The 27,091-nt window shown below is 38.5% G+C and overlaps 1 protein-coding gene across 4 annotated transcripts in view; it reads left to right on the top strand.

Annotated features, from left to right (window-relative positions):
* Nucleotides 1–23,204, top strand: part of LOC122902384 (SPHK1 interactor, AKAP domain containing) — a 178,557-nt gene extending 155,353 nt beyond the window's left edge. Inside the window, exons 8-13 of one of the 4 annotated variants that reach the window (XM_044241767.1) lie at nt 8,875–9,060; nt 9,391–9,417; nt 10,899–10,985; nt 13,134–13,186; nt 13,277–13,461; nt 21,335–23,204. In XM_044241767.1, the coding sequence (XP_044097702.1) occupies nt 8,875–9,060; nt 9,391–9,417; nt 10,899–10,985; nt 13,134–13,186; nt 13,277–13,461; nt 21,335–21,478 (682 nt within the window). In that variant the 3' untranslated portion in view covers nt 21,479–23,204. The remainder of the gene's footprint in view (nt 1–8,874; nt 9,061–9,390; nt 9,418–10,898; nt 10,986–13,133; nt 13,187–13,276; nt 13,462–21,334) is intronic. The other 3 variants (XM_044241768.1, XM_044241770.1, XM_044241769.1) reach the window with 3 other exon arrangements.
* Nucleotides 23,205–27,091: the final 3,887 nt, after the last annotated feature.

Genomic DNA, 27,091 nt, shown 5'->3' with positions numbered 1-27,091 from the left:
AATATAAAGACATATACAGGTAAAAAATACAAGAATGGAAAAAGAAATATCAAATGTGAAATAAGATAGGATAAAAAGAAATATGGAGTAGCTATATTAATATCAGACTGAGTAGATTTTAAAACATGGAATTTTATCAGGTTTAAAGATGGATATTTTATAATGATAGAGGACCTGGTTCAGTAATAAAGCAGTAATTGTAAATATGTAATCACCTAAATAACAAAAATTCAAACTACATGAAATAAAATCTGATAGAGCCAGAGCTGGAGGACTGGAAGGCAAAATAGACAAATGCACAATCAGAGTTGGAAAGTTTTGCACTCTTCTATCAGTAACTAGCAGAGTAGTAGAGAGAAACTGGATAATGATATTTAAGATTTGAATGTTTTCGGTCAAGTTGACCTAATTAACATTTATTAAACCTTCCACCAGACTATCCACCAAGATGATCTAACAATTGTAAATATCTATGCTCCCAATATGGGAGCAGCCAATTACTTAAGAAAACTGTTAATCAAGATAAAGAGTCATATTGATATGAATACACTAATCATAGGGGATCTTAACACGCCTCTCTCAGAAATACACAGATCATCGAAGCAGAAAATCAATAAAGAAAGAAGAGCATTGAATGACACATTGGACCAGATGGACCTCATAGATATATACAGAACATTCCACCCTAAAACAACAGAATACTCATTCTTCTCAAGTGCACACGGAACCTTCTCCAGAATAGACCACATACTGGGTCACAAATCAGGACTCAACTGATACCAAAAGACTGAGATTATTCCCTGCATATTCTCAGATCACAATGCTTTGAAACTGGAGCTCAATCATAAGGAAAAGTTCAGAAGGAACTCAAACACCTGGAAGCTAAAGACCACCTTGCTTAAGGATGCTTGGATCAATCAGGAGATCAAAGAAGAACTGAAACAATTCATGGAAACCAATGAGAATGAAGACACTTCAGTCCAAAACCTATGGGATACAGCAAAGGCGGTCCTAAGGGAGAAATATATAGCCATCCAAGCCTCCCTCAAAAAAATTGAAAAATCCAGAATTATGGCTGTCTCTACACCTTAAAGAACTGGAGGATCAACAACAAATCAAACCAACTCCACACATAAGAAGGGAAATCATCAAGATTAGAGCTGAGATCAATGAGGGAGAAACCAGAGATACAGTAGAACGTATCAATGAAACTAGAAGCTGGTTTTTTGAAAGAATCAATAAGATCGATAAGCCACTGGCTACACTAATCCGAAAGAAAAGAGAGAAATCCCAAATTCATAAAATTATGAATGAAAAGGGAGAGATCACAACTAACGCCAAGGAAGTAGAAACAATCATCAGAAGTTATTACGAACAGTTATATGCCAATAAGCTTAGCAACCTAGATGAAATGGATGCATTCCTGGAAAACTATAAACTCCCAAAATTGAACCAGGAAGAAATTGACAACCTGAATAGACCGATATCTAATAACGAGATTGAAGCAGTGATCAAAAACCTCCCAAAAAACAAGAGCCCAGGACCTGACGGATTCCCTGGGGAATTCTACCAACTTTCAAAGAAGAAATAACACCTATTCTCCTGAAGCTGTTTCAAAAAATTGAAGCAGAAGGAAAACTTCCAGACTCTTTCTATGAAGCCAGCATTACACTGATCCCCAAACCAGGCAATGACCCTACCAAAAAGGAGAATTTCAGACCAATATCACTGATGAATATGGATACTAAGATTCCCAACAAGATCCTAGCCAACAGAATCCAACCGCACATTAAAAAGATTATCCACCATGATCAGGTGGGATTCATCCCTGGGCTACAAGGATGGTTCAACGTTTGCAAATCAATCAATGTGATACAACAAATTAATATGAGAAGAGAGAAGAACCACATGGTCCTCTCAATTGATGCAGAAAAAGCATTTGACAAAATCCAGCATCCATTCCTGATTAAAACGCTTCAAAGTATAGGGATAGAGGGAACATTCCTGAACCTCATCAAATCTATCTATGAAAGACCCACAGCAAATATCATCCTCAATGGGAAAAAGCTTGCAGCTTTCCCGTTGAGATCAGGAACAAGACAAGGATGTCCACTTTCACTACTCCTGTTCAACATAGTATTAGAAGTCCTAGCAACAGCAATCAGACAACAAAGAGAAATAAAAGGTATCCAAGTTGGCAATGAAGAAGTCAAACTCTCTATCTTCGCAGATGACATGATTCTTTATATGGGAAACCCAAAAGACTCCACCCCCAAACTACTAGAACTCATACAGCAATTCAGCAACATGGCAGGATATTAAACCTTCCACCAACAGTGCAGTAAATACATTCTTTCAAGTGTACTTGAAACATTATCCATGGTAGGCCATGAGACCATAAAATAAGTCTTAATAAATTGAAAAAATAACCTAGAATATCATGGAGTATTTTCTCGATCACAGTGAAATTAAACACAATCAAAACATCTAGGAAATCTTCCCAAATATTTTGAAATTAGCAACACACTTCTAAAGTACCCATTGGTCAAATAAAAAATCATAAGGAAAATTAAGATAAACTTTAAAGTTAATGAAAATGGGGATGCCTGGATAGCTCAGTCAGTTAAGCTTCTGCCTCTCACATAGGTCAGGGTCCTGGGATGGAACCCCACATCTGACTCCCTGTTCTGTGGGTAGCCTGTTTCTCCCTCTCACTCCTCCTGCTCATGCTCTTTCTCAGGATCACTCTTTCTCTCAAATAAATAAATAAAATCTTTCTTTTTTTTTTTTATTTTCAAGTGAATGAAAACAAAAACACAATATATCAAAATTTGCAGGGATTTTTTTTTTTAAAGAAGAATTGTCTAACATCAACAATCTGAACTTCCATCTTAAGAAACTAAGAAAAGATGGTCAAATTAAATCCAAGGTAATATAAGGAAAGAAGTAATAAAAATAAGAGCAAAGATCAACAATTAACAGAAATAGAAAAGAATAGAGAAAAATCAATGAAACAAAGGTTTTTTTTAGTTGAAATATTAGTGAATAAAGACATGTTTATGCATTTAAAGTTAAAATAAAATATTTAAAATGTGTATGTTTAACAAAAACAAGTTAAAATGGACGAAAGACCTAAATGTGAGACAGAAACCATCAAAATCCTAGAGAACACAGGCAGAAACCTCTTGGACCTCAGAAGTAACAACCTCCTATAAATATGTCTCCAGAGACAAGGTGAAAAAAAAAGCAAAAATGAACTATTGGGACTTTATCAAAGAGCTTCTGCACAGTGAAGGAAACAATCAACAAAGTTAAAAAGCAGCCTATGGAATGGGAGAAGATATTTACAAACAACATACCTGATAAAAGGTTAGTATCCAAAATCTATAAAGAACAAATCCAACACTCAAGAAACAAATAATTCAGCTAAGAAATGAGCAGAAGACATAGACACTTTTCCAAAGATACCCAGATGACTAACACACATGAAAAGATACTCAACATCAATCATCATCATGGAAATAGAAATCCAAACCATGATGAGATACTATCTCACACCTGTCAGAATGGCTAAAAAAGCAAAACAAGAAACAACAGTTTTCTTCGGAATGCAGAGAAAGGGGAACCCTCTTGCACTGTTGGTGGGAATGCAAGATGGCACAGCCACTCTAAAGAATGTATGGAGGTTCTTCGAAACATTTAGAAATAGAACTAGCCTACAATCCAGCAACTGAACCACTAGGTATTTACCCAAAGGATATAAAAATACAGATTCCAATGGTACACACACCTTGATGTTTTTAATAGCATTACCAACAATAGCCAAACTATGGAGAGAGTTCATATCCATCAACTGATGAATGGATAAAGAAGATGTGGCATATATATATACAGACAATGGAATATTGCTCAGCCATCAGAAAGAATGAAATTTTGTCACTTGCACTGACATGGATGGAATGAGGTGGTATTATGCTGAACGAAATAAGTCAGAGAAAGAAAAATACCATATGATTTTGCTCATATGTGGAATTTAAGAAACAAGACAGGTGATGGGTGCTTGGGTGGCTCAGTGAGTTAAGCCACTGCCTTCGGCTCAGGTCATGATCTCAGGGTCCTGGGATCGAGTCCTGCATCGGGCTCTCTGCTCAGCGGGGAGCCTGCTTCCCTTCCTCTCTCTCTGCCTGCCTCTCTGCCTGCTTGTGATCTTTCTCTGTCAAATAAATAAGTAAAATCTTTAAAAAAAAAAAAAAAAGAAAGAAAGAAGACAGGTGAATATATGGAATGGAGGGGGAAAGGAAAAAAAAAGGAAAAAACTATGAGGGACTTTTAAGACCGAGAACAAAGTGAGGGTTGATTGAGGGAGGTGGGCAGGGATGGGTTAGAGAGGTGATGAGTACGAAGAAGGGCACTTGTTGTGATGAGCACTGGGTGTTGTATGTAAATGATGAATCACTGAATTCTACTCCAGAAACCAATATTGCCCTGTAAGCTAACTAACTAAAATTTAAACTTTAAAAAAAAAAAGTGTGTGTGTATGTTTGTTATGATTTCCCTCTTCAATGGGCTTTTTATAACTGAACAAGTAGATGACCCATTGGAAAGAGGGTTTTTACTGTAGTTCTATATTTTTTATTGTTACCTCCTACCTATGGAAAGATATTTCTATTTTCCATTTACAGTGATGATTCAAAATTTCTTTATTAAAATAAACATTTAGGTTACCTAAACCAGTTTTTACAACATTTACAAAATACAGGGGGAATTCAGGTATGGCAAAAATCATGACAGTGGTTTGCTGGTAAATTAAGTTGGGGGAATGTTAGGCTAGATCATTTCTGAAGTCCTGGCTAACTCAAAAATTCTACAATTGATTTTGATATCATATGAGAAAACAGTCCTCTGAAGCTCTGTATGTGAACTATGAAATCAGAAGTGGAAAAAGACCATCTACATATATTTGCATAACACATCTGTGCATTATTCATAAATAAATGAGCAAAGCTATCTATTTATCTCAAAAGAAAATGAAAACCAGTGTTTTAGATCATCATTATTCATTTTAAATTCCCGGTTATGTGACACAGAATATGAGATTTACTGTAAATAGACCATGAAATTAGATAAAATAAAATATGCCGACAGACTAATTTTTAACCTGAATATCCAATGTCAATCACTGAGATTTAACTTCTGCTTTAGGGAGAAATACCCTGGGATTAGTTTTTCTCATAATGTAAGGTTTTAGTTTAGTAAAGAATTAGTCTAGGAAATTTCTTTCTACCTAAGCAAACAGATGGTTGTAGAAGCCTCTCCTTTGTGCTCAGTTCTTGGCTTATTTACCTCTTCAAGGGGATTATTTGTGTTTTCAATAAACTTTTCTTTCATTTGAATTAAACTAAATTCACCCAATGTCTTTTCGGTTGAAGTCACTCTCTCACTTTCTCCCTACTCAATTTGGAAATATCTAAACATTTTAGAAAGGAAAATCAAGCTTATTAAGGACTTTTTATTTCATCAAGTATTAGTCGCACAGAATGCTAGAAACAGACACACCTTAATACTGTATCTATCCAGAATGCTGTGGGAAGGATTCTTAGAAGCCAGGCCCCAAAGCTTTTGTGAAATTTTCTAGGTAACCAGTTCACATATCAAAAAGGAAAATTTTCATCAAACCCCAGAATTTATACATTTGAAACTCTACTCTCTATATTAGAACTCATTTAAAAAATTTTCAAGTATAGCCAGTTTTGGAGAAAGGATAATGGTACTAATCCTAAGACTGAAGAGAATTACATAGAATTTTCTGCAGCCAATATATTATTTTCAATGAAGGAGATTGAGTGCCTTGGATTGCATCCCCTGGGAACAGACCTTAAGAGGGAGAGTTTCAGGTTGATAATCTGGTAGGATGTGCTTTCCAGAGATATGTGTGCATACATCTGTAAGTAGGTAGGAAAGGCAGGATTGTATGGAGAGAAGGTTTCCTTAAATATGTTTGCAACTGAGGTTTCAGCACATCCTACAGGAACCCCTGAAGAGGAAATGGTCTGTCAGGTTTAGTGCCAAGTGAGACAAGAACTAGCCTTTTGTGTCTTTGTATCACCTGGTTGATGGGATGTTCACTGAGAGAGGGTATGACCTTGGCCAGACAACTCTCTGCCTGCTGGTTATTCCCAGTGTGCACTGTCAACAGCCAATATTCTCTGCAGTCAGTGTGCAATGGCCCAGAAAAGCATTCTAGTATCCCCTACACCAGGCTGTCACATTTTTTGTTGTCGCTTCAGGGATACACTCTTACTTTTTGCTTGCGTTATTAAGGTGCTTCTCTTCTATACTATTAATTTTGATGACTGTCAGTGTCAGGAGAAAGGTTGCTTGCATATGTTCATATTTCTGTACATCTGGCCTTCTGAACAAAGAGTGTTGGCACCTGGATCAAAGGACGATTGAATACAAACCCTAAAGATAGAGACTTTTAGAGAGATACAGATTTATGTTCCTGAAGCTATTTGTTTATCATCTAGGGTGGTATAGTAGAGACCATTTCCTTCTCTCTTCAGGGAGCATTTGGATTTGTTTATAAGTGACCTCTCTCACTTTCTTTCACTTTCTGTCAGTCTGTCTCTCTCTTTCTCTCTCCTTTCTCTCCCTCCCTGGTGAAGAGATAAAATTTAAAATCATTTTTTTTTAATTTTCAGCATAACAGTATTCATTATTTTTTCACCACACCCAGTGCTCCATGCAATCCGTGCCCTCCATAATACCCACCACCTGGTACCCCAACCTCCCACCCCCCCCCCCGCCATTTCAAACCCCTCAGATTGTTTTTCAGAGTCCATAGTCTCTCATGGTTCACCTCCTCTTCCAATTTCCCCCAGCTCCCTTCTCCTCTCTAACTCCCCATGTCCTCCATGCTATTTGTTATGCTCCACAAATAAGCGAAACCATATGATAATTGACTCTCTCTGTTTGACTTATTTCACTCAGCTTAATCTCTTCCAGTACCGTCCATGTTGCTACAAAAGTTGGGTATTCATCCTTTCTGATGGAGGCATAATACTCCATAGTGTATATGGACCACATTTTCTTTATCCATTCGTCCGTTGTGGTATTTGTCTTTCTCTGTTTGGCTTATTTCACTTAACAGTATACTGCGTAGTTCCATCCATGCTGTCGCAAATGGCAAGAGTGTAGTTTTTTTTATGACAGTAGTATTCCATTATATATATTTATTATATATTCTTTTTTTTAATTTTCTTTTTTTAAGTTTTTTTAATTTATTTGAGAGAAAGAGAAATCACAAGTAGACAGAGAGGTAGGCGGAGGGGGGGGAAGTGGGCCCCCTGCTGAGCAGAGAGCCCAATGTGGGGCTCAATCCTCGGACCCTGAGAGCATAACCTGAGCTGAAGGCAGAGGTTTAACTCACTGAGCCACCCAGGTGCCCTTTTTTATTGTATATTCTTTATCCACTCATCTACTGATGGACATTTAGGTTCTTTCCATATCTTGGTTATTGTTAATAGAGCTGAAATAAAAAGGCATGTCTATGTCCTTTCAAATTAGTGTTTTTGGTTGGGGGAGATAAATTCCTAAAAAAGGAATTTCTGGATCATATGAAAGAGGAGAAATAGTTGGGGCTCAACTGTTAGAAGGTCAATAAAATATAGTCCAGCCAAGGAGTAATGATGCAATAGCCATGAGTCTCAAAACTTGAGGTCTCATGTCTGCTACTAATTCTTGTTGCACCTTGGACAAATCATATAACCTCACCAGGCTTCTGCATCCTGATCTACAGGAAATCTCTGAGGTTCCCTCCAAATCTAAATTCAAGCAATTTAGAAGGATCTAAATTAAGATAATTTCATGAGCAGAGAGACAGAAAGGTCAATGGAAATAAAAAACACAGGAAGAGGATGGGAGGGTAATCAGAATTCGTTTAAGATATGTTGATTTCAAAATGTTAATGAGACAGATTGAATATGTTCAGAAGACCAACTGAAAAGAGAGCCCCAGAAGCAGGAAGAGAGGCCCTGGCTGGAGTTCAGATTTAGAAGCTATTTCCATAGACAGGAGAGTAGATGAAATTGTTAGGGACAGACTGGAAAAGAGGGCAAGGATGGAGATAACAGCCCTGAGAGGCAAGTAGTTTCTTCGCAAAGTGTGACCAGAGAGCCAGAAAGTCCTGGGAGGCTAGGGACCAAAACAAAGGCTTGCAAGGAGAAAAGCCTGTCAGATCAAGGGTTAAATGCTTTGGAGAGCAACTTAACCTTAAAAAACACTCATCTAGAAAGGCGGTGCTGATATAAATCAGAGGTTTCAGAGGGAGAGGATGGTTTAAAAGGGTAGCTACAAATGCAAAATGTGTTCAGAGGCATTTGCAAGCAATTTGACTATGTAAACCTCCAGAACCTGGTGGGTGTTTTACTTCCAACATGGTCCTCATGCCACTTGCATTAAAATTACCTGGCATGGTTGTTCAGAATGCAGGTTTCTTGGTCTCCTGCGAAACCAAAGATTTATAATCTGTGGAAAGGAGGCTCTGGGTCTCTTCATTAGAAACACTACTGCCATATATTTATGCTTATGTGTTCAGCCCAGGGTGCTTCAATGTGTTTTTGAAATGAATGGTGGGATTCAGTAGAATTACATAAAATGAAGATTGGGGAAACTAATGGACAGCAATCTTGAAAAGGCAAAATGGGACCTAGGCATCAGGAGAAGGAATAACCTGGAAGAAAGACTCCATCCATCTCCAAGGATATCATGCTCCCTGTGGCAGAGACTCATGCTCAACAGAGCAGCCAGCAAGGCCTCCATGAAAAGTTCTGTCTTATGTCTCCACTCTTGGTAATGATATCTTGCCATCTACAGTGACAGTCTTGATGCCAGAGAGGTAACAGGGGCTGAAGTCTCAGCAGAAGGCAGAGCCCCCGATGAGTTCCCCAACCTTTCCGGCAGCAGTGGGGAGAGCACGGACAGCTGGTCCCAGCTTGCCAATGAGGAGGACAATCCAGATGACACCAGTAGCTTCCTGCAGCTCAGTGAGCGATCCATGAGGTACCTGCTCTTTACTTGACTTCCCAGGGAAATAGGTCTCAACACAGATTCTAAAATGCTTTATAAATGGTTCTCTACAAAGGGTCCCTGATAGAGCAAGAAGGAGAGCTCCCGCTAAGTCAGGGTGCTTGCCTGTCATGATTTATGCTGAGAGGTTTCCTAATATCCAGTTGTGCCTTTAATTACCTTGGCCAAGGTTAGGAGTCAGCTGTATTCTTCTCTCTGCAAGCCCCAGCTAGTGCATTCAGTAACAACTGGGGAATTTTAAATAAGAGCTGCTGTTACACCTGGTGTGTTTGATACTTTCTCTCTGGTTCATTTGTATTTCAGATGCAACCCAGGCTGGGTTTACATGAGGCAAGTGTTTCCACATTGTGTTGTGTTGTTTGGCCTAATTGTTTCTCCCTTTTCTCTCCCCTGCCCCTGTGTATTGTTGACTCTGAGAAAGCAAGAGAGAAGTTAATGAAAAATCAGATTTGGAAGGACCCAAGCCCATCAAGAGAAATAAACTAAAAACTGTCTCTCTGTGAGGTGGAAATGAAAACAATCTCCACATTTCTACCTTATTTGATACTGGACAAAATCTGCAGATTTTCCAGAAAGGCCAGTGGGGAAATGGGATTCAAATGCATCTGGGTGTAATGGCTCCTTGGTGGTCTTATTTCTGGCAGTTCATTGTGCTTAGACTTAGAAAAAATTCACAGTGTTACATACTTGGTCTAAAATTCCCCCAAATTAGTGGGAAATATTACAGTATAGAGATAAAAAAACAAAGAATTTAAATCTCTAAACTTAGCAGAAGTTTATACAGTTAATTGCCTTCAGCACAATGTTTGAATCATCAGATTTCAATCAGTGAATATATTCAATGCCCCACATGAAACCCAAAGCAGTTGAAGGAGTCCATTTTGTTACTCATGGTAGTCCCCAGGGAAGACTGTCCCGTTACACAACACACCGGCACTCACCCTTTGGAAACCTGACTTGGAAGAGACATCACTGGGAGGTAGTGGGAATATGAGGAAACTCAATGGGTTTGCTGAAATTGGAGGCATTCCATTCTGCAAGTAAAGACAGAGCCTAAAAATTGGCTCAAGTCTACTATGTTTCAGCAACTAAGTTCCAAGCTAGTAACTAGACCATATGTTGATTGTGTAACCTATGAAAATGATTCAGCAGCCCTCCTTCTCCATGATACACAAGGTATCAGGTGCTGCTTCTCATAGATTTTACGATAAAGGAGATAATAAAACTTTGACATTGCACAACTTCATATTTGTAAATTCTGCAGTCCCACAGGAAAATAATCAGCCAGGTGCATATTCTGTGGAATGTCCCTCAGAAAAATCCCTTGACTGGAAAAAGGAGAACATGTGTCTACTGGTTTCTGTCAGAAGTCAAAAAGCAGACAAGTGAGCATTCTGATATCTCCCCAGCCAGCATTCTCAGAAGAATGTCAGTCTCCATGGGTATGCCAAAGAGTCTCTTGCTGACAGATAAACATCCTCACTGTGACTAGAATGAGGAAGACAAAAGTCATGCTGATTGTCGCCCACTAGGTGTGGCTCACTAGGTCTGAGACCAGTGCAGAAATTCAAAACCAGTGATGATGATGATTATGATGATGATGACAACTATGATTGGCTGGAGCCAAAACTGTCTTTTGTTACGTCTTCCCCTAATTTGTCCAGAAATAAATATTAATTTAGGAGTCCCCCAACAATATTCTTCTGGGGACCAAAAGAAGGACTTCTTAGAAAGAAAGATGGAACGTCAGTGTTGGCCGTGTGGTCAGATGGTGGAGACAGGCATTAATATGTAAACTTTTGCTTTGTCAGCAATGGCAACAGTAGTGCCACTAGCAGTCTTGGCACTATGGACCTGGACATTTATCAGGAAAGCATGCCATCTTCTCCCATGATTAAGTAAGTAGCCACTGAGATGCAGTGATTGTGAGACCACTACTCTAATTTCATCTGGAAATCCATTTTGATCATTCAGATTGCACCCAACCACTGAATCATCATGTCTATACTGCCGTGGGTCCATGTCGCTGGAGCAAAAACTGGGGCTTAGAATAGTCCTAGCTAGCACCACTGTTTTCTGGATTTCCAATCTAACCCCTCTGATAGAATCATCCCAGAAAAAGTTGATCCATATAATCAGAAATGATATGTCATTTTACTTAATTAGACACAGAGAAGCAAAAATCCTTTTAAATCATACCATGTCAACCAACAAAGACTATTTTTCAATAGAATATAATGTGAATGATTTTCCTCTACTTGTAGACACCTGGGGTAATCACTACTAAATGTGTCTAATACCAAATGGTGCCACAAAGCAGATAGGTCATTGCCACATAGTGACTCTGCTTCCCAAGACCTTGGTCCTTCCAAAAGACCGAGGGGGAAAGAAATAGCACTTAGAGAAGCGCAACATAATAAATAACACAAAATACAGTTCAGGAAAGGAGGACAACAGGAAGTCAGGGCTACATCCAGAATTTGTGATTATTCTGGAAAAGTAAATGAATTGAAATCTATTTTTGACCATTGTGACTTGGCTTATTACTATTTGGAGTTCTCTGAAATCTCAGAAAGATAAAAATGAAAGATAAGACGAAAGCTGCTCCCTGATCTACTTCCTCAGTTACTCTCTCTAGCTCAGTCATTTTTGTAATCAGGTATCTTGCCTGTGAGAGTATTCCTCAGGGAGTGAAGGAATCAGTCCTTCGTTTTTCCTTACTGCCATTATTCACAAGTAGAGATGAATGTACACATGACCTTGGGTTTGTTTTGTTTCATTTTTGTTTTGTTTCATACAAACAAAAAATTATTTTGGGGTACATTTATTTTTATCCTTCAGGAAACATTTGCTTAGCTACTTTTTTCCATCTTTCTCCAGGGTTAGAGCGTAGGACCCTATACATGTAGATGCATTCAGGGAAAACAAAAACAGCCACTACACATATCAGCGTCCTGAAGTTCAACAAGGGCAGAAACTGTTCCTACCATATGTCATTTCACTTATATCACTTGCAAGGACTCTTGGGAAATTGACATTTCTTCTAAAAATAATTCTGTATGCATGGCAGAACAGCTAAACTTTCTCTCAACATCAGGAATACAATGGAATTTATAGCCAGCAAATCTTAGCAGTAATAGAAAATATAAGAGAGAATACTCTTTCATAAAAATACACATTTTAAAGAGCTCTGTGTCCTAATTCCCAGCCCGTACAAAAATATAGGACAACCACAAGCTTCCCAAGATGGTCAACTCCTTTCAGCTGTTGGGACATATGCTCTCCTTTTGGAAGCAGTCACTGAGTCCTGCCATTACATCGAGGCTTCCTTACAAGTATTCACTGTATGAAAACACCTCAAATATCGAACATGAATGTATCTAGTGAAATACTTCAGTTATGTCTTTATAGTTTTTTATCACCTCCAACCTACTCATCACCTCCCGATTAAAAAAGAAAAATTCCAATTTTAATTGAGATATTTTGTTGTACAATTTAGGTTCTACAGCTCATTGGATGTTTTTTTTCCCTTATTCCAGATCAAGATTTTTTTTCCCCTTATTCCAGATTCCCTTATTCCACATTAGAAAAAATATTAGAAAAATAGACTAAATGCAAATCATTGTGTCAGGATGACAATATATGGTCCTTTAAATGACAAGTAAAATACAGAAGAAGGATAAGTCCCCAAATAAGATCTAGTTGTCTACAAGATATTTCCTTGATTGTTCAAACCAGTGAAGGTTTATGGAAGAGAAGTTGAGGAGAAGAGAAAGATGCAGTTCTTCGTCTCCCACAGCAATTATCCCAACTAAAACTACATAGTTTATCTGGCCCTTTTTAAGGTCCTCTGTTTATTGCAGACCCAATGATTCTATGTAATACCCACATTGATATTTCCCCAGTGTTACTTCCCTCTATGAAAATGATAAATCTAGAATGAACTTCAGAAGGTTTTAGGTCAATAAGATCCATTGCCTCATCGTCCATTTGCAGCTTACTCTTCCTAAACATTACCAACCATATACTGTTGTTTTCTCCCAAAGTGAATTAGTAGAAGAAAAGGAGATTCTTAAAGGACAGTCAGAAAACATAGAGGGTAAGCCACATTCCCATAATTTTGACACACAATTTGCCTGTGATCTCCCCATGGAAAACGTAGTAAGTCTGGGCTTGTGTCTGTGCTCAGAAGGTGCCTCTGGAGTGCCGGTGGGAGCGGCCAGTCCCCAGGGGAGCCTGCTGGTGATCAACTTTGACCTGGAGCCAGAGTGTCCTGATGCTGAACTTCGAGCCACGCTGCAGTGGATAGCTGCATCTGAACTTGGGATTCCTACCATCTACTTTAAGAAATCTCAGGAAAACAGAATCGAAAAGGTACCCCATGCTTTCGGGGTGTTGGGATGTGTTGGAATGTGAATAAGTTGTGCTTTTATTACTTATTAAATTCCCAGTCAATTCATTTAAATTTGAACTGTTTGCCCTTTTCACCTAAAAATTGTGACTAGAACTAGAAAAATTGTGACTAGAACTTTGAAGCCTTCCACCTGCATCAATATAACCATGGTAACTGTTTCTTTGACTCTCAGTTGGTCTCAGCTCATTGGTGACAATGAGAAAGTGAAGTGAGGAGATGGGAACTTTCTCAGAGTCTGGTGTTTTATATCTGTGTTTGTTTTTGTTTTGATGTTTCCTTGCTCTGCAACCAACCTCCTCGTCCCACTCATTTAAATAGATAGATGGGAAAGGCTTGATAGATATGAGAAACTAAAGTAAGGCCATACTGATATTTAAAACAGACTGTGGCATGGTGTCAGTGGGAGGCGTGTGTAATCCCCTACTAAATAGGTTTGCATTAGACAGACTTCCTAATGAGGAAGTCACTCACCACTTACCAGAAATATAAAGTCGGGGAATAGATCCCTTGCCAACTTCTAAATTAACAGCAACTATTGCTCTAACTCCCAATCTCTAAAACTGGCCACTAACTGTTCTAGAAAGTTAATTATTAAGATTTAAGCACAAATCTACCTGCCAATGTCTTCAAGCTCAACTTCCCATAATTTAAAAGTGTGCTCCTTCTAAAGATGTTTAAATCAATAGTAATGTTGCTGTGTGAGTTTCCTATTGCTGTGTAACAAACTGCCACAAATTTTCTAGGTTAAAACAAGACCAACTAGCTATGTTGCCAGAAGCTGGGTGAACTCTAATTTGCTCTCTGCTTAGGGATTCACAAGGCAGAAATCAAGATGGCAGCCTGGCTGGGAACTTGTCTGAAAACTGTGGGGAAAAACAAGCTTCCAAGCTTGTTCAGGTTGTTGTCTTAATTCAGTACCTTGTGGTTGTAGAACTGATGATCCATTTCTTTGCTGTGCCCCTTCTAGAAACTTCCAGCATTCCTTGTCATATGGGACCCTCCATGTTCTCATGCAGTCAATCTCTCTTACTTCTTCTGCCACCAACCAGAGAAAATGGTTTTTAAAGGGTTTATGCAATGAGATTAGGTTCACCAGATAGTCTCCCTTTTGATTAACACATTATTAATTAAAGAATCCCTTTTACCATGTACTTAATAAGGGCACAATTTTCTCATCCTAGTCATGATAACGAGGATTAAGGCAGAAATTTGGGGAGCTGTTTTAGGATCCTACCTATCACTGCCACAGTGCATTTTGTAATGTCTTATTGTCACAAAGTACACCCACATATACATTATACTTCTTCCTCAGTAACTCATCAATAACCCCCACTCATCAATAGCCATTGGATATTATCATCCTTTTTTAATTAGCAGGTCAGGACTTAGAGAGGCCACCCATGAGAGAGTCCTCAGGTAGTAATGGCTGAGCCTGGTACTAGAAACTTCTCAGGAGTGTCTCTCTCAGATTAAATTGTCTTGGAGTTATGATCTGGATTTTTTTAAATATGTAATTGTGTTATAATTCTCATTGTCAAAATCTACTGGCCTGAGATGAAAAATCCTTTACTCTGTTGCTCATGCACATAGAAATTAGAACAGCTTCCCCATTTCTGCATCACCAGCCAATGGCATTAGCTACTGGAAAAACTCAGAAGGAGACCTAATGTATACTGCCCTCTCCCACACCAGCCTCTCTCTCCAACCAGTAACTTACATTTCTCTTCGTGTCTAAGACTTCCTACCATTCCGTACCACCTGAAACTAGATACTATCCTATACTTGTCATAGCTTTGTTGGCAAGGCAATGAGAGGTTCACTATCTGATAAATACTCCTTTCACCTCACCACCCGGCCTGCCCCCTGCAAAGAGGGGAGTGAAGGAACACTCTACATTGGACTCCTCCTTCTCATCATACACAATCCTGATGGCTCTCAGCCATGGGGAGGAGAACAAGAACATTCTCAGGCAAAGTGCATCCTCAAATTCCTGGAAAAATGAAAGACAGGCTTGTTTCCAATTTTATCTCCAGAGCATTATTTAGTACATTTTTGGATGGTCTTTTAATGATGTAGATTTTTATATGATCCACCATTTCAAAGAAACTATGCAGTAGTCTCTATGAATATGTGTCTCATAAATCCTTATCAGGTGAAAAGACAAATGGTGTGTCACTAACTTGATTGCTAACTTGATTATGTAAATTAGGCCCTGACTTGATATTTATTTATCCTCACTACTTTTCAATTCTCAGAGGGATACCTGCCTTTTGCTCATAGCAGTTTTTCTGAGACAATAAATGCTCCACTGGTGTTATCAAGAAAAACACGAAGTAATGTTTTACTCATTCAATGTGTCATCAGGTCAAGGAACATATTTCTAAGTACTGTAACATTAAGGACTAAATATTCTAATATTTTTCAGAGTCAGTTAAAGTTCTCTACATAGGGTGTCTTCTCCATAAATGGGCATTATTTGTTATCTGAGACAAAACTGGTCAAACAAAGCAAACCCATAAGCAACATGCTGACATCCTTTCTTTTATCAATGCTGTATCTGGAAATCTCTTTCTGATTGTCTTTTCTTAATTAATTAAGTAGTTATTCAAGTGTGGAAGAGAGATTGTGGCCTCCCATGAGGCTGTGTCATATGTAAAGACAGCAGTGTTTCACGTGCTCCTTCTCAGTTTGGAAAGGATTAAAGAAGCATCTCTTTTAAGTTTGGAAATGTCATTTTCCCACCACCACCCAAGTATTAAACATCACTCACAGATCTATGCCCTGAGTCCCCGTTTGTGTGAATTCTGGATTTTTAAAATATATCAATTTTGTTAACAATTTTCACACTAGGGGTTCCATGCTCATCAACCCACCTGCCTTCTGACAATAGAACCATGAGCTAAAGGGGAGAGGGTATCATGAGTAAATAGTGAAGCAGTTTATCTTTCCCACCACTGACCTGGGAGTTGAAGGGCACTTAATTAAAGTCAGCTTATAATGAATTTCAGTCCCATTTCAACTCAAAAGGCAAATTCCAAACAGTTTTAGTGCCTAATGTAGTGTCACTCTTTTCTGGTAAAATGACTTTCATTTTAAAGCTTTCTCTTTAATGGTGGGTTTTTTTTGGGGGGGTTTTTTGTTTTTTTTTTTTTTTTTTTACTCATTAAAATGTTATGTTCACTTGAAAGTCATACACTCAGAACACTCATCAAGTGTTTTTCAAGCATGTACAACACACCAGGCACTGTTCTAGGTCCCAGGAATATAGGAAACAAAAGAGACAAACTTCCGACCCATGGAGTTTCATTCTAGTTCAGGAGGGACCCAAAGTAGGGTGAATATAAACTAGGAGAAATTCAGATTCTAAAGAGAAATCTTGAAATGTGATGGAAACTTATTTTAGAAATGGGAGATGATAAACACATGGAAAATGGGATTTATCACACCTCCACTATGAGCCAAATGCACAGAATTACCTGGGACAGTTGTTTACAATCCATATGCCTAGACCCTTCCTTGGCCCTGATCACTTCCAGTGGGGCCCAGAAATACACATTTTTTAACAACTTCCCTCAAGTGAAGTCATTTTGATGAGTACTAAAGTTTGAGACCTCCTCCCATAAGAAATATCCTGAAAGAGTGGCAGAATTTGATGTACAATTAAAGTATTTAGTGTTTAGTATTAGTATTTAGTATTAGTATTAGTATTATATGTAGCATTTAGTATTAGTATTTAAGTATATAGTATTTAGTATTCTAAATTCCAGGGCAAAAATTGCTGAGAATCCTAATGCCTGATGATCTAAAACAGTTTGTAAATATCATTCACAATGGCTGACAGTAGATGCAACTGATGAATCACTAAATTCTACCCCTGAAACTAATAATGCTGTGTATATTAACTAAATTGAATTTAAATTAAGAATTTTTAAAAAAAATTTGGTCTACTTCAAGTGAACAAAATCATGAAAATATTTTTTTTTAAGTAACATAAATTGGCCAATTATTCTGTCTTTTGGATACAAGGTATCATTGCCCTCTAGCTCCCTTTCTAAATCTAATGAGCTTCTGTGAGCTGGAATGGCCTGATGACCAGCTTCACTATAAATCAGTGCCTTTCTCATCTTTATGCATTTGAGAATTACTTCCTTTTCCAGGAGGCAATACAAAGAGCAGAGAAAAGAGAGGAAACAGTTGTATGCATACCTCTCCAAGAAAGTGAGGATCCGAAGAGATGTGACCTCACTGCTAATTTCTCATTCCATTCTACATGAAAAGTGGTGGAAGGACAATAAGAAAAAAAAGGAAGGAAAAATATACTGTCTTAACTTAGACAACCTTAACAAAATACCATAGACTGAGTTGCTTATACAAGACATTTACTGCTCACAGTTCTGCAAGCTGCGAATTACAAGATCAAGGTACAAGCAGATTCCATTCTTGGTGAGGGCCCTCTCCTTCCCTCTGTCGTCATACGGTAGAAAGAAAGACAGAGCTCTGGTATCTCTTCTTTTTCTTATAAGGTCATAAATCTTATCACAGGAGCCCCATCTTCATGACCTCACCTAAACCTAATTATCACCCAAAGATCCCACCTTGCAATACCATCACATTGGGGCTTGGGGTTTCAATACATGAATTTGGCGGCAAACACTGACATTAAGTGCATAATAGATAGTAAATCTCCTCATTTATAAACATAAGAAATTGTCTTGAATTGAACCCTTTAGTCAAGGTTCTCAAATTCAGTGTGCACCAGAATCACCTGGGGAGATTTATAGGCCCAGATGCTCTGGCCAATTAAATCAGAATCTCCTCTTGGTATGAAGCCCAGGCATTGGAATTTACTAAAGGTCTCTGGTGGTTCCAGGGTACAGCCAACACTGATAATCACAGCTCTACAGGCTATAATTGCAGAAGCAGTATAAAACCAACTCACTTGTGCTTAATAAAATGGAATTCTGCCCTGGAACAAAAGAAGATAGTTACTTTCAGAAATCCAAGCTGTTTTTTTAAAACTCTCATAGCTTGCAAACAACTCCCATAGATTCTAACATAGGATTTTTGTAAACAATTTATCTAATTTAGTAAATGTGTCTGTGAATATAAAAGTCCTCTACCATGTGACACTCCTCTTCAAATGAGTCTGTCAATGATGTACCATCACAGGATGTAAATCCTCTGGCTTCCTAAGACAAAATATTTGCTCAAGGAAATACCAATTATTATCTATAGAAAGGGAACCTAATTATTATTGACTATGAAATGGCAGGAAATGAAAATATTTGATTTTTAATTTTCAATGCGTTGAAATAAAAAAACTCAGATCCTTGACATACTGAAGCTGATTCTAAAATTACCAGAGCAAACACATGGTCAGGCAAAATGAAAGATCTAGGGCCAGCTGCTAAATTGAATATGGTTTGGAAGCCTATAGTAACAAGCTGGGAGTGTCTTTCTTGGCTTCTTCACAACCTTAGCCTCAATTTTTATTTAGAAATTTGTTGTAGTCAAGGAAGAAAAGAAAGTGTAAGACCTTCTTGCTCATCAGACCCACAGATGTTTCAAGGTCTTAATGTCTGAGATTAAGTCATCACAGCCTCAGAGTAGGCTATATTTAGTGGGGCTGGATCATTTTTAAAAGCTGCTTTATTGGGATATCAGACTGAATTTAGAAATCATGAGACAGATCCTAGCCTGTTACCATTTTACAAACTACTGGCAGATGGCTACCTGGTGGGGCATTTTGACAACTTTTGGTCAGTCAACATCATCTTGTAGTCATCCCCCCTCTTTCAGCAAGTCCTAAATAAACGGAAAGATGCTTGTAATTGAGCTTCTAAAGAGGTCTAGACTGAGAGTCTTCTGGGAAACGCTTAGCAAATATTGACATCTGCCCCAGAGTTTTGATTGTCTTTTAGAGAAATGACTCAGGGATAAAAGTTGGGAACAAAATGGTAGCCCAGCGAGCCAGAGTTTACAGGAAGAAAAAAAAAAGGAGCTGAGGCTAATTTTATATTTCTGTGTATTTTATGTTGACTGCATCTTTGTAAGACATGTTAAGGAAGAAGAGACAACCTCCAGGGATGGGCCTGGCCTAAGGTTATTTATGACCCTGAAATTGTGAAGAGATTTCACGATTTCACCAACCTATGAACCTCTCACAATGAGACCTCAGAAACTTGATGTTCAAGCCTTGTCCACTGGTAACACCTACTTTCTAGACTTCTACTTTCTAGAGCTGGAAAAGTCTGATTTGTCAAATCATGCAAAGACATCCTAGACTTTCTCTCTTTTTTCTCTGATGCTTCATGTTTTTATCATGTGTCTGACAGAAAACCTGCCTCAGATCATTCATACATGACAAGATATAAGTAATAGCTCAGCTAGTAGTCTCTGAAATTCTATTACTGAGAGCAAGGAAGCTGAATGAAGCTAACATTCCATTGCTGTTCTAGTAAATAGTGAAGAGAGGTCCTGGCTATACATGACACTGTCAGTCACAATGCAATAAGACAGATGCCCCATGATCAGCTTTTACTGTGCTTGTTGCCCACAGCCATTTTCCCAATCTAGGCTCTGTTCAGCTTCAGCCTACAATCACTTTTGTGGAGCAGACTATCAATAGAAAATGATTGACTAAACAGCCTCAAGATATGCATATTTAAATTACATATGTGCAAATTAAAACTTAAGAATACTTAGATGAGGTTAATCCTCAATGGTTCTGGATGCCATCCCATATTTCAAATAGTCTTCTTGCTCATTTTAAATGTATTTGAGTCGCATTTGATCATTTGTTCCTTCTCTCATTTGGCCAATTTTATTGAACACCTATCAGGTACAGGCACAAGATAGTAAGATAGGGCTTAGGTATTGTCCTTCCCTGGGGAATTATTATCTATAACCTAGTTGCTATTGACCTCTATCTGTTTCTTTTTTTACATCACCCCATGGGCTCATGCCCATGAGTTCATCTCTCAAGACCTCAATTTTTCATCTGTCAATGCCTGCTTCACAGTGTTGTTGACAGAATTAAATGAGATTATATGCACAAATGTATTTCCTACAGGTTTTGGCCCTTAATAATTGTCACTTTTCTTTAAAAGTGTCTTCTTAAGGAGTATGGGGAGGTCTTCACTTTGGGCTTCATCTCACAGTGTCATGAAATGAGCAATCTACAGTAATTTCCCATCTTCCAACACTTCAGCTCACAATTCACCTTCAGCCAAAAACATTATCTCTAAATTGTGGTACCAGTTGAAGCTGGTACCAATACCTGGGACAAATCTAGGGTGTTTCTTCAATCTTTCCTTTTCCTTTTATAATGGAAAGTCAGTGTCTCTTAAAATGTGACGGGGGAAGAGATTTTTCAAGATGGAGGAAGGAGCCAGTAAGTGACTGCACTCTAAAGTTTAGCATTTGATTTATTTACCCTAAACATGTACATCCAATGAGAGATCATTTGAGACAGGTAGAAAGTCCTGGGAGCTATGCTGTACAGTCCTGTCAGAGAGAGTCCAACCCAGAGAAAAGCAGACCTGAGGAAACTCTTGAAATATCTAAAAGACTCTTGAAAGAAGAATTCTATCTAATCTCTGGCAATCAATGGATGACAACTGCTCTGAAGGAGAAAATTCCAGCTCACTTGAAAGAACTTTCTAACAATCTGAATTGTCTAAAAAGAAAATGGACACTCCTGGAAAATAGTTCCCTGTCACCAGAGATTAAAAATATAGCCTTGAGAGCTTTTGGCTTTGGAAGAATGATTGAATGAGATGACTTTGAAGCTCATTTGTGATACCTGAGTCCTAATTCTGTGCTTTATTTTAGTTTTTAGATGTCGTGCGGCTGGTTCAGCAGAAGTCCTGGAAAGTGGGAGATATCTTTCACGCAGTTGTTCAGTATTGCAAAGTGCATGAAGAGCAGAAGGAAGGGACCCCAAGTCTCTTTGACTGGCTCTTGGAACTGGGATAAGACAGCTATGCCCTTAGAGTATCCCTTTCCATTATTCCAGCTTAGATTACAGTGGTTTGCTCTAAATGCTCTAAACTTTCTCAAAACATCCATCATATTGGCAGAGCTATAAAAAATCTGCTATTCAAGTCCATGGCACATAGAATAAATCTGAGGAAAAGCAATAGGTCTGTACAAATCAATACAACCTATGAACGAGTTCAAAAGAGCTTGTATTAGAATGGCTGGAAAAACAAAAATTTTAATGGGCCCTAAACTAAAAGCTTACAACTAGGCCCAAAATCCAGGAAAGCTGTTCTTAAATATTTTTAATAATATAAAATGGTGTGTAATGTCTCCAACTATGTGATTCAACTGGAAGTCAAGTCACTAGTCAGTATAATTTTGTAAACTATGATGTAACCTTTATTTTACTTTTTCAAGCTGATAATGGGGCTCTCAGCCCAGATCAACACTTAAAATATGGGTGAGAAATTTCCAGAATTTTGATACAAGGGATTTTCACCATCAGACCAGTATCAGTGGATATTAACAGAAAAGCAAGAGTATTATTGATGTCCTCTACTGAGGTGATTTCATTTTTTCACTGCAACTCACTGATAAATGCTCAACACCTCCCCAGCAATATCTGTGTTTCCAGCTAACCAGAAAACTCTTGGTTTTCAGTCGCGAGAGAGAAAGACTGAAGGTTGTCTTGTTTCTCTGTATTACTTGCATAACATGTTCGCAGAATTCTTACCATAAGAAAAAACTTTCTTACCAAAAAAAAAAAAAAAAAGTCTTTTGAGATAAAATCTGCTTGTGTGTTAAAATATATAAGATATAAACTTTCATTTTATTTTTATTGTAAATGATAAAGAGATTATCTTAAATAATATATTGAGTTATCTTAGAGGTTCATAAAATATGAGGGGATTATAGTCTTAAGTGTCATATCTTGACATGCAAGATCAGTACTTTTATTATAAATGTGTTGGTTCTAGTATGGTAGACCTTACCTGGATGATATTTTTGATGACAGACACAGGATTTGATATAACCCGTTAGGGTGATACATTCTTCCTGATTCAAAGATATTGACATTTAATTGGGGAAGAAGAAAACCTTATCATATTTAATTTGTTTAAATAACAGGGATTTACTCTTCTGAAAAATAAAAAGTATCTAACTTCTCTTCTCCCTTCAACTAAATGAGATACCCTGGCTTTCATTTCCTTGACCAAAGAAGGTATTTACCAAGATTCTCTGAAATACCATGCTTTTATTCTATTTTTTAAAATTGTGAAGTAATTTTAGATGTGAAAAAGGCCCCATGCCGTCAATGCTGGCCTTATGTGTCATCCACATCTTGAACTGTCAAGAAAGCTTCCTTGTAAGCCTTACTTCCCTCTTCACCACATACTGAGGAATCCTCCTCAGTACTCATTAGACACTTATTATGTTACTAGTCCAAATTTAGGATATGTGTTTAATTTGTCACATTAACAAGATGTCAAATTTTAAAACATATCCATTATCTCAAGCTGAAAGTTCTTTGTGCTACTAAATGGAAAAGGATCTATTTATTTTTAAACAATCCCAGAATATTGTGTGTAGACGTTTGTTGTGCTCAAATGAATGTTTACTTATCCTAAAAAGCACAAATACTGGATTGTAACCGTGTGATAAAGTTATATACATGTTGTACCTAATGTTGCAAACTAATCAATAAATTTTTGTTCCCGCATTGTCGATCCTTTTTTTTTCTCCCAAAGTCGTAAGTGCCTCATAGAACACAAGAGCCACAGTATGATCGGATGAAGGAAGATTATCTTTTAGACAAGGTTTACTGTTACACTTTCAACTTTAGAATAAGCCAATGTTCTTTGACTAAATTAGTTGGCATCAGTGATATTCATGTAAATTAGCATTTCTCAACCTTGGCACAATTGACATTTGGGACTAAATAATTCTCTGTTGCAGGGGGTTGTACTGCGACTTCTAGAATGTTAGCGGCACCCCTAGCCCTTATCCAGTAGATGCCAGTAACCACTTCCTCCTGTCGTCACAACAAAAGATGGGTCTCCCAACATTGCCAAACATCCCGTGGGTGACAGATTCACCACCAGTTAGGAGCTGCTCGTATAAATACATGCACGGAAGGAGCAGAGCCTGAGGCTCCAGAAGGTGTTAGGGTAAAGGAAGGGGAGCCTGTAGTCTCTAGTCTAGGGAATCCCAGTAGGAACCTGACAACCAGGCATTCCGGCTCGCCTTCCCACGGCCCATGAGCTGTGCTTTTATAGCAAGTCTGGGGAATGGGAGAAAGAAGCACAAGGCATACATGGCTTGGACAGAAACTGACCTAGACTCTAGTAAACTAGAGGTAAAATTGTCAGGCTTAGAGGTAAATGGATCAGTGCTCTTTGAATTCAGGAAATAGATTAGCAGAATTTGTGCAAATAAAGCTCTGAGACTTCTGAGCACTTTTTATTATTCACTAATAAGAAGGCATAAATCTGCCATGTAAAGGATTGTCCAGTCAACCACAGGGTAATGTTGAATAAAATAAGCCCTGGACATTGGCAAAGAGGGATTTTATTTGACAGGATTATAATAAGAAGGAGAAAGGGGTTGTTGCAATGGTCACAGAGGTAATGGTAACAGAGTGCTCCCACTGGGAGACCTGCCAGCATCTCAGGGCTGTGAGAGTAAACAAAAAAGAGCCAGGTTTGGACAGTGGGATGGACCAGCCAAGCTGGTGGAAGCAGCAGGGTGGCAGGGAGGAACAGTAGGGGAGAGCCCCTTGCATCCTGAGCTCAATCTGTTTTTAGGAGAGGCTTCTAACTTTTTTTTTTTTTTTTTAAGATTGATTGATTGATTTGATAGACAGAGAGATTGAGATGGATGAGTGGAGGTAGTAGCAGAGAGAGTCTTCATACTTTCAGCAGACTTTGTGCTGAGTGTGAATCTGACAAGAGCTCAATCTCACAACCCTGAGATCATGACCCTGAAATCATGACCTCAGCTAAAACCAGTATTTGGTCGCTTAACCAACTGAGCCACCCATGCACCCCCTCTGGAGGGGCTGCTTAAACAGGCCGGAGCAGGCTGAGGACAGGTCAACATTCAGGGGCCTGGACAAAGGACAGAAGCACCTGAATTTGGGTGAACTGAATTTGTGAACAAGCCCCTTGCTCCTGTTGGTCTGTGGGTGTGAGCCATTCAGCTAATCATTTATGAGGCAAAGAAGGGGAATTTGGGGGGGTCCCTATCTGAGGCAAATAAGGGGGACATCCAGGAGTCCAAGTTTCAGAACTTAGCTCTTAGGAACCATCCGGAGGCAAGACCCGAAAACGAGCCTCTTTTCAGGACCTACAGGGTTTGAGCAAGCCAGGCTTCCTGACACCCTTCCCACCCTTGGCTTCTAGCGTAGTAAGTGGAATTCCTGCATCTCTGAGCATTGATAATAGTGACCACTGTAAGCTCCCTGAGGGCAGAGCCACCATTGACTCCATGGCTCCCACCCTAGTCCCCACACAAAGCCTTGCCCACTGGGAAAGCTAGTAGGCTGTAACTTCGGCTTCCAACTAACGATATTTACACTACTTCCAGAAACACAATTCTACCAAAATCTTCTTCTTAGCTTACCAGAGACTGCTACCTGCTCTAATAAGCTTCTTGAGATTTTTTTTTTTTTATGAAATTGCTTTTGGATGTAAGCAAGTGAAACTTTCTATTAAAAACTACCCTTTATTTTAGTTGCATAAGAGCATTTGATCGCAGAACTGAGAATGTATTCATGGCATTGGGATACATTTAAATTATATTCAGGACATTATCAGCAGGACTTTGAGGCCAGTTGAGTATAGACACCTTTGAATACAGTGGACAGGGCAAAAAGCATCTGAGTTTCCCTTCCATCAGCAATAACTGTGCTCGAGAAAAGCCAACAAAATGCAGTCCACTGCTATTGCTGCAAAAATCCTTCAACCATCTAAACTTTCCATTTCCTGTAATAGTTCCCTTAAAATGCTCCCCCTCATTAAAGCCCCATATCCAGTTTCATATGCTTCTTTTCAGTTTTTACATCACCTTCCTGTTTCCTCCCCATCTGTCCTTCAGAGATGACCTTTTGCTAAATTCTTATCAACAATTTATTTGCCTTTGGAAGGTTCTCACTGCTTTGTTGAACTCTGTCCCATTTACTGTTTTAGTCTCTGCTGTGCCTGTTTCTGGCCAGAATGTGGCAGGGACTCCAGATTCTACCACGATGCTCGAAGCACCACAGAACCCAAGTGCAGAGATGGTTTTCTGGCAGATTGTGTGGTCCCAGGGCTGAACACCTGGCCCAAGACATTTTTTTTTTCATTCTTTTTATAGAAATGGAGTTGACATACAATGTTGTATTAGTTTTGGGTGCACTACATAGCAATTTGACAACTCTGTCCATTACTCAATGCCCCCTACAATGAGTACAGCTTCCATCGGTCATTCTACAGTGTTATTACACTATTTCTGACTACTCCCTATTCTGTAGTTCTCATCCTCATGATTTAGTTAGTTTAGAACTCGCAATATGCACCTCATAATTCCCTTCACCTATTCTGCCTATTCCTCCCTTTGGCAACCACCAGTTTGTTTTCTGTATTTATGAACCGGTTTCTGCTTGGGGTTTTTTGTTTGGTTTGGTTTTGGTTTTGGTTTTGGTTTCGGTTTTGGTTTTGGTTCCACACATATAAGTGAACTCGTATGGTATTTGTCCTTCTCAGGCTATCTTAGTTCACTCAGCATGGTTCCCTCTTGGTCCATCCATGCTGCCACAAATGGCACAATCACGTTCTTTTCAATGACTGAGTAATATTCCATTATCATAATCTCTTCCACCAATGCACCATAATCTCTTTACCCATTCGTCTATCAATGAACACTTAGATGGCTTTTCCATATCTTGACTATTAGAAGTAATGCTCCTGCAATAAACACAGAAGTGCATATATCTTCTAGAATTAGTGATTTCATTTTCTTTATATAAATGCCCAAGAGTGGAATTCCTGTATCATATGGTATTGCTATTGTTAATTTTTTGAGGACTGTCCAGACTTTTCTATAGTGACTGTGCCAATTTACATTCCCACCAACAGTGGGCGAGGTTTCCCTTTTCTCCACATCCTTGTCAACACCAGTTATTTCTTGTTGTTGTTGTTGTTGTTGTTTTCTATTAGTCTGACCCAAATCTTTATAAACACAAAACACACCCCTTTTTTGCCACATCACAAACAACAGCATGCAACACAGATAAGGTAGGAGAGTTTTGCTTTTAGGGAGGAAAACAATGAATCACCATTTGTTGAAATCAAATGATAGTGGTTAAAACCAGAACAGTTTCTAGTTTTGAGTGTACTGGATTCTTCAGGGCCGTGTTTGCCATGTGTGAAGGGTCCTCTGACCTACTCTTTCAAGCAACAAGCCAATTATCTTAAGGCTAGCAATATGATTTATAGTGATAAAGGCAGTAGGCCTCATGTCAGCCTTTTACCAAAGCCTTAGAAATCTCTAGTAAAGACTTCTTCAATTAGATCAGTGTCTCCTTCTTCCTTCATTCAACATCTGGATCATCTTTTAAAATGTAAGTAC

Source organism: Neovison vison, chromosome 3, assembly GCF_020171115.1.
Source record: "Neovison vison isolate M4711 chromosome 3, ASM_NN_V1, whole genome shotgun sequence".
Taxonomy (NCBI): Eukaryota; Metazoa; Chordata; class Mammalia; order Carnivora; family Mustelidae; genus Neogale; species Neogale vison.
This window is presented reverse-complemented; position numbering and strand designations above follow the sequence as displayed.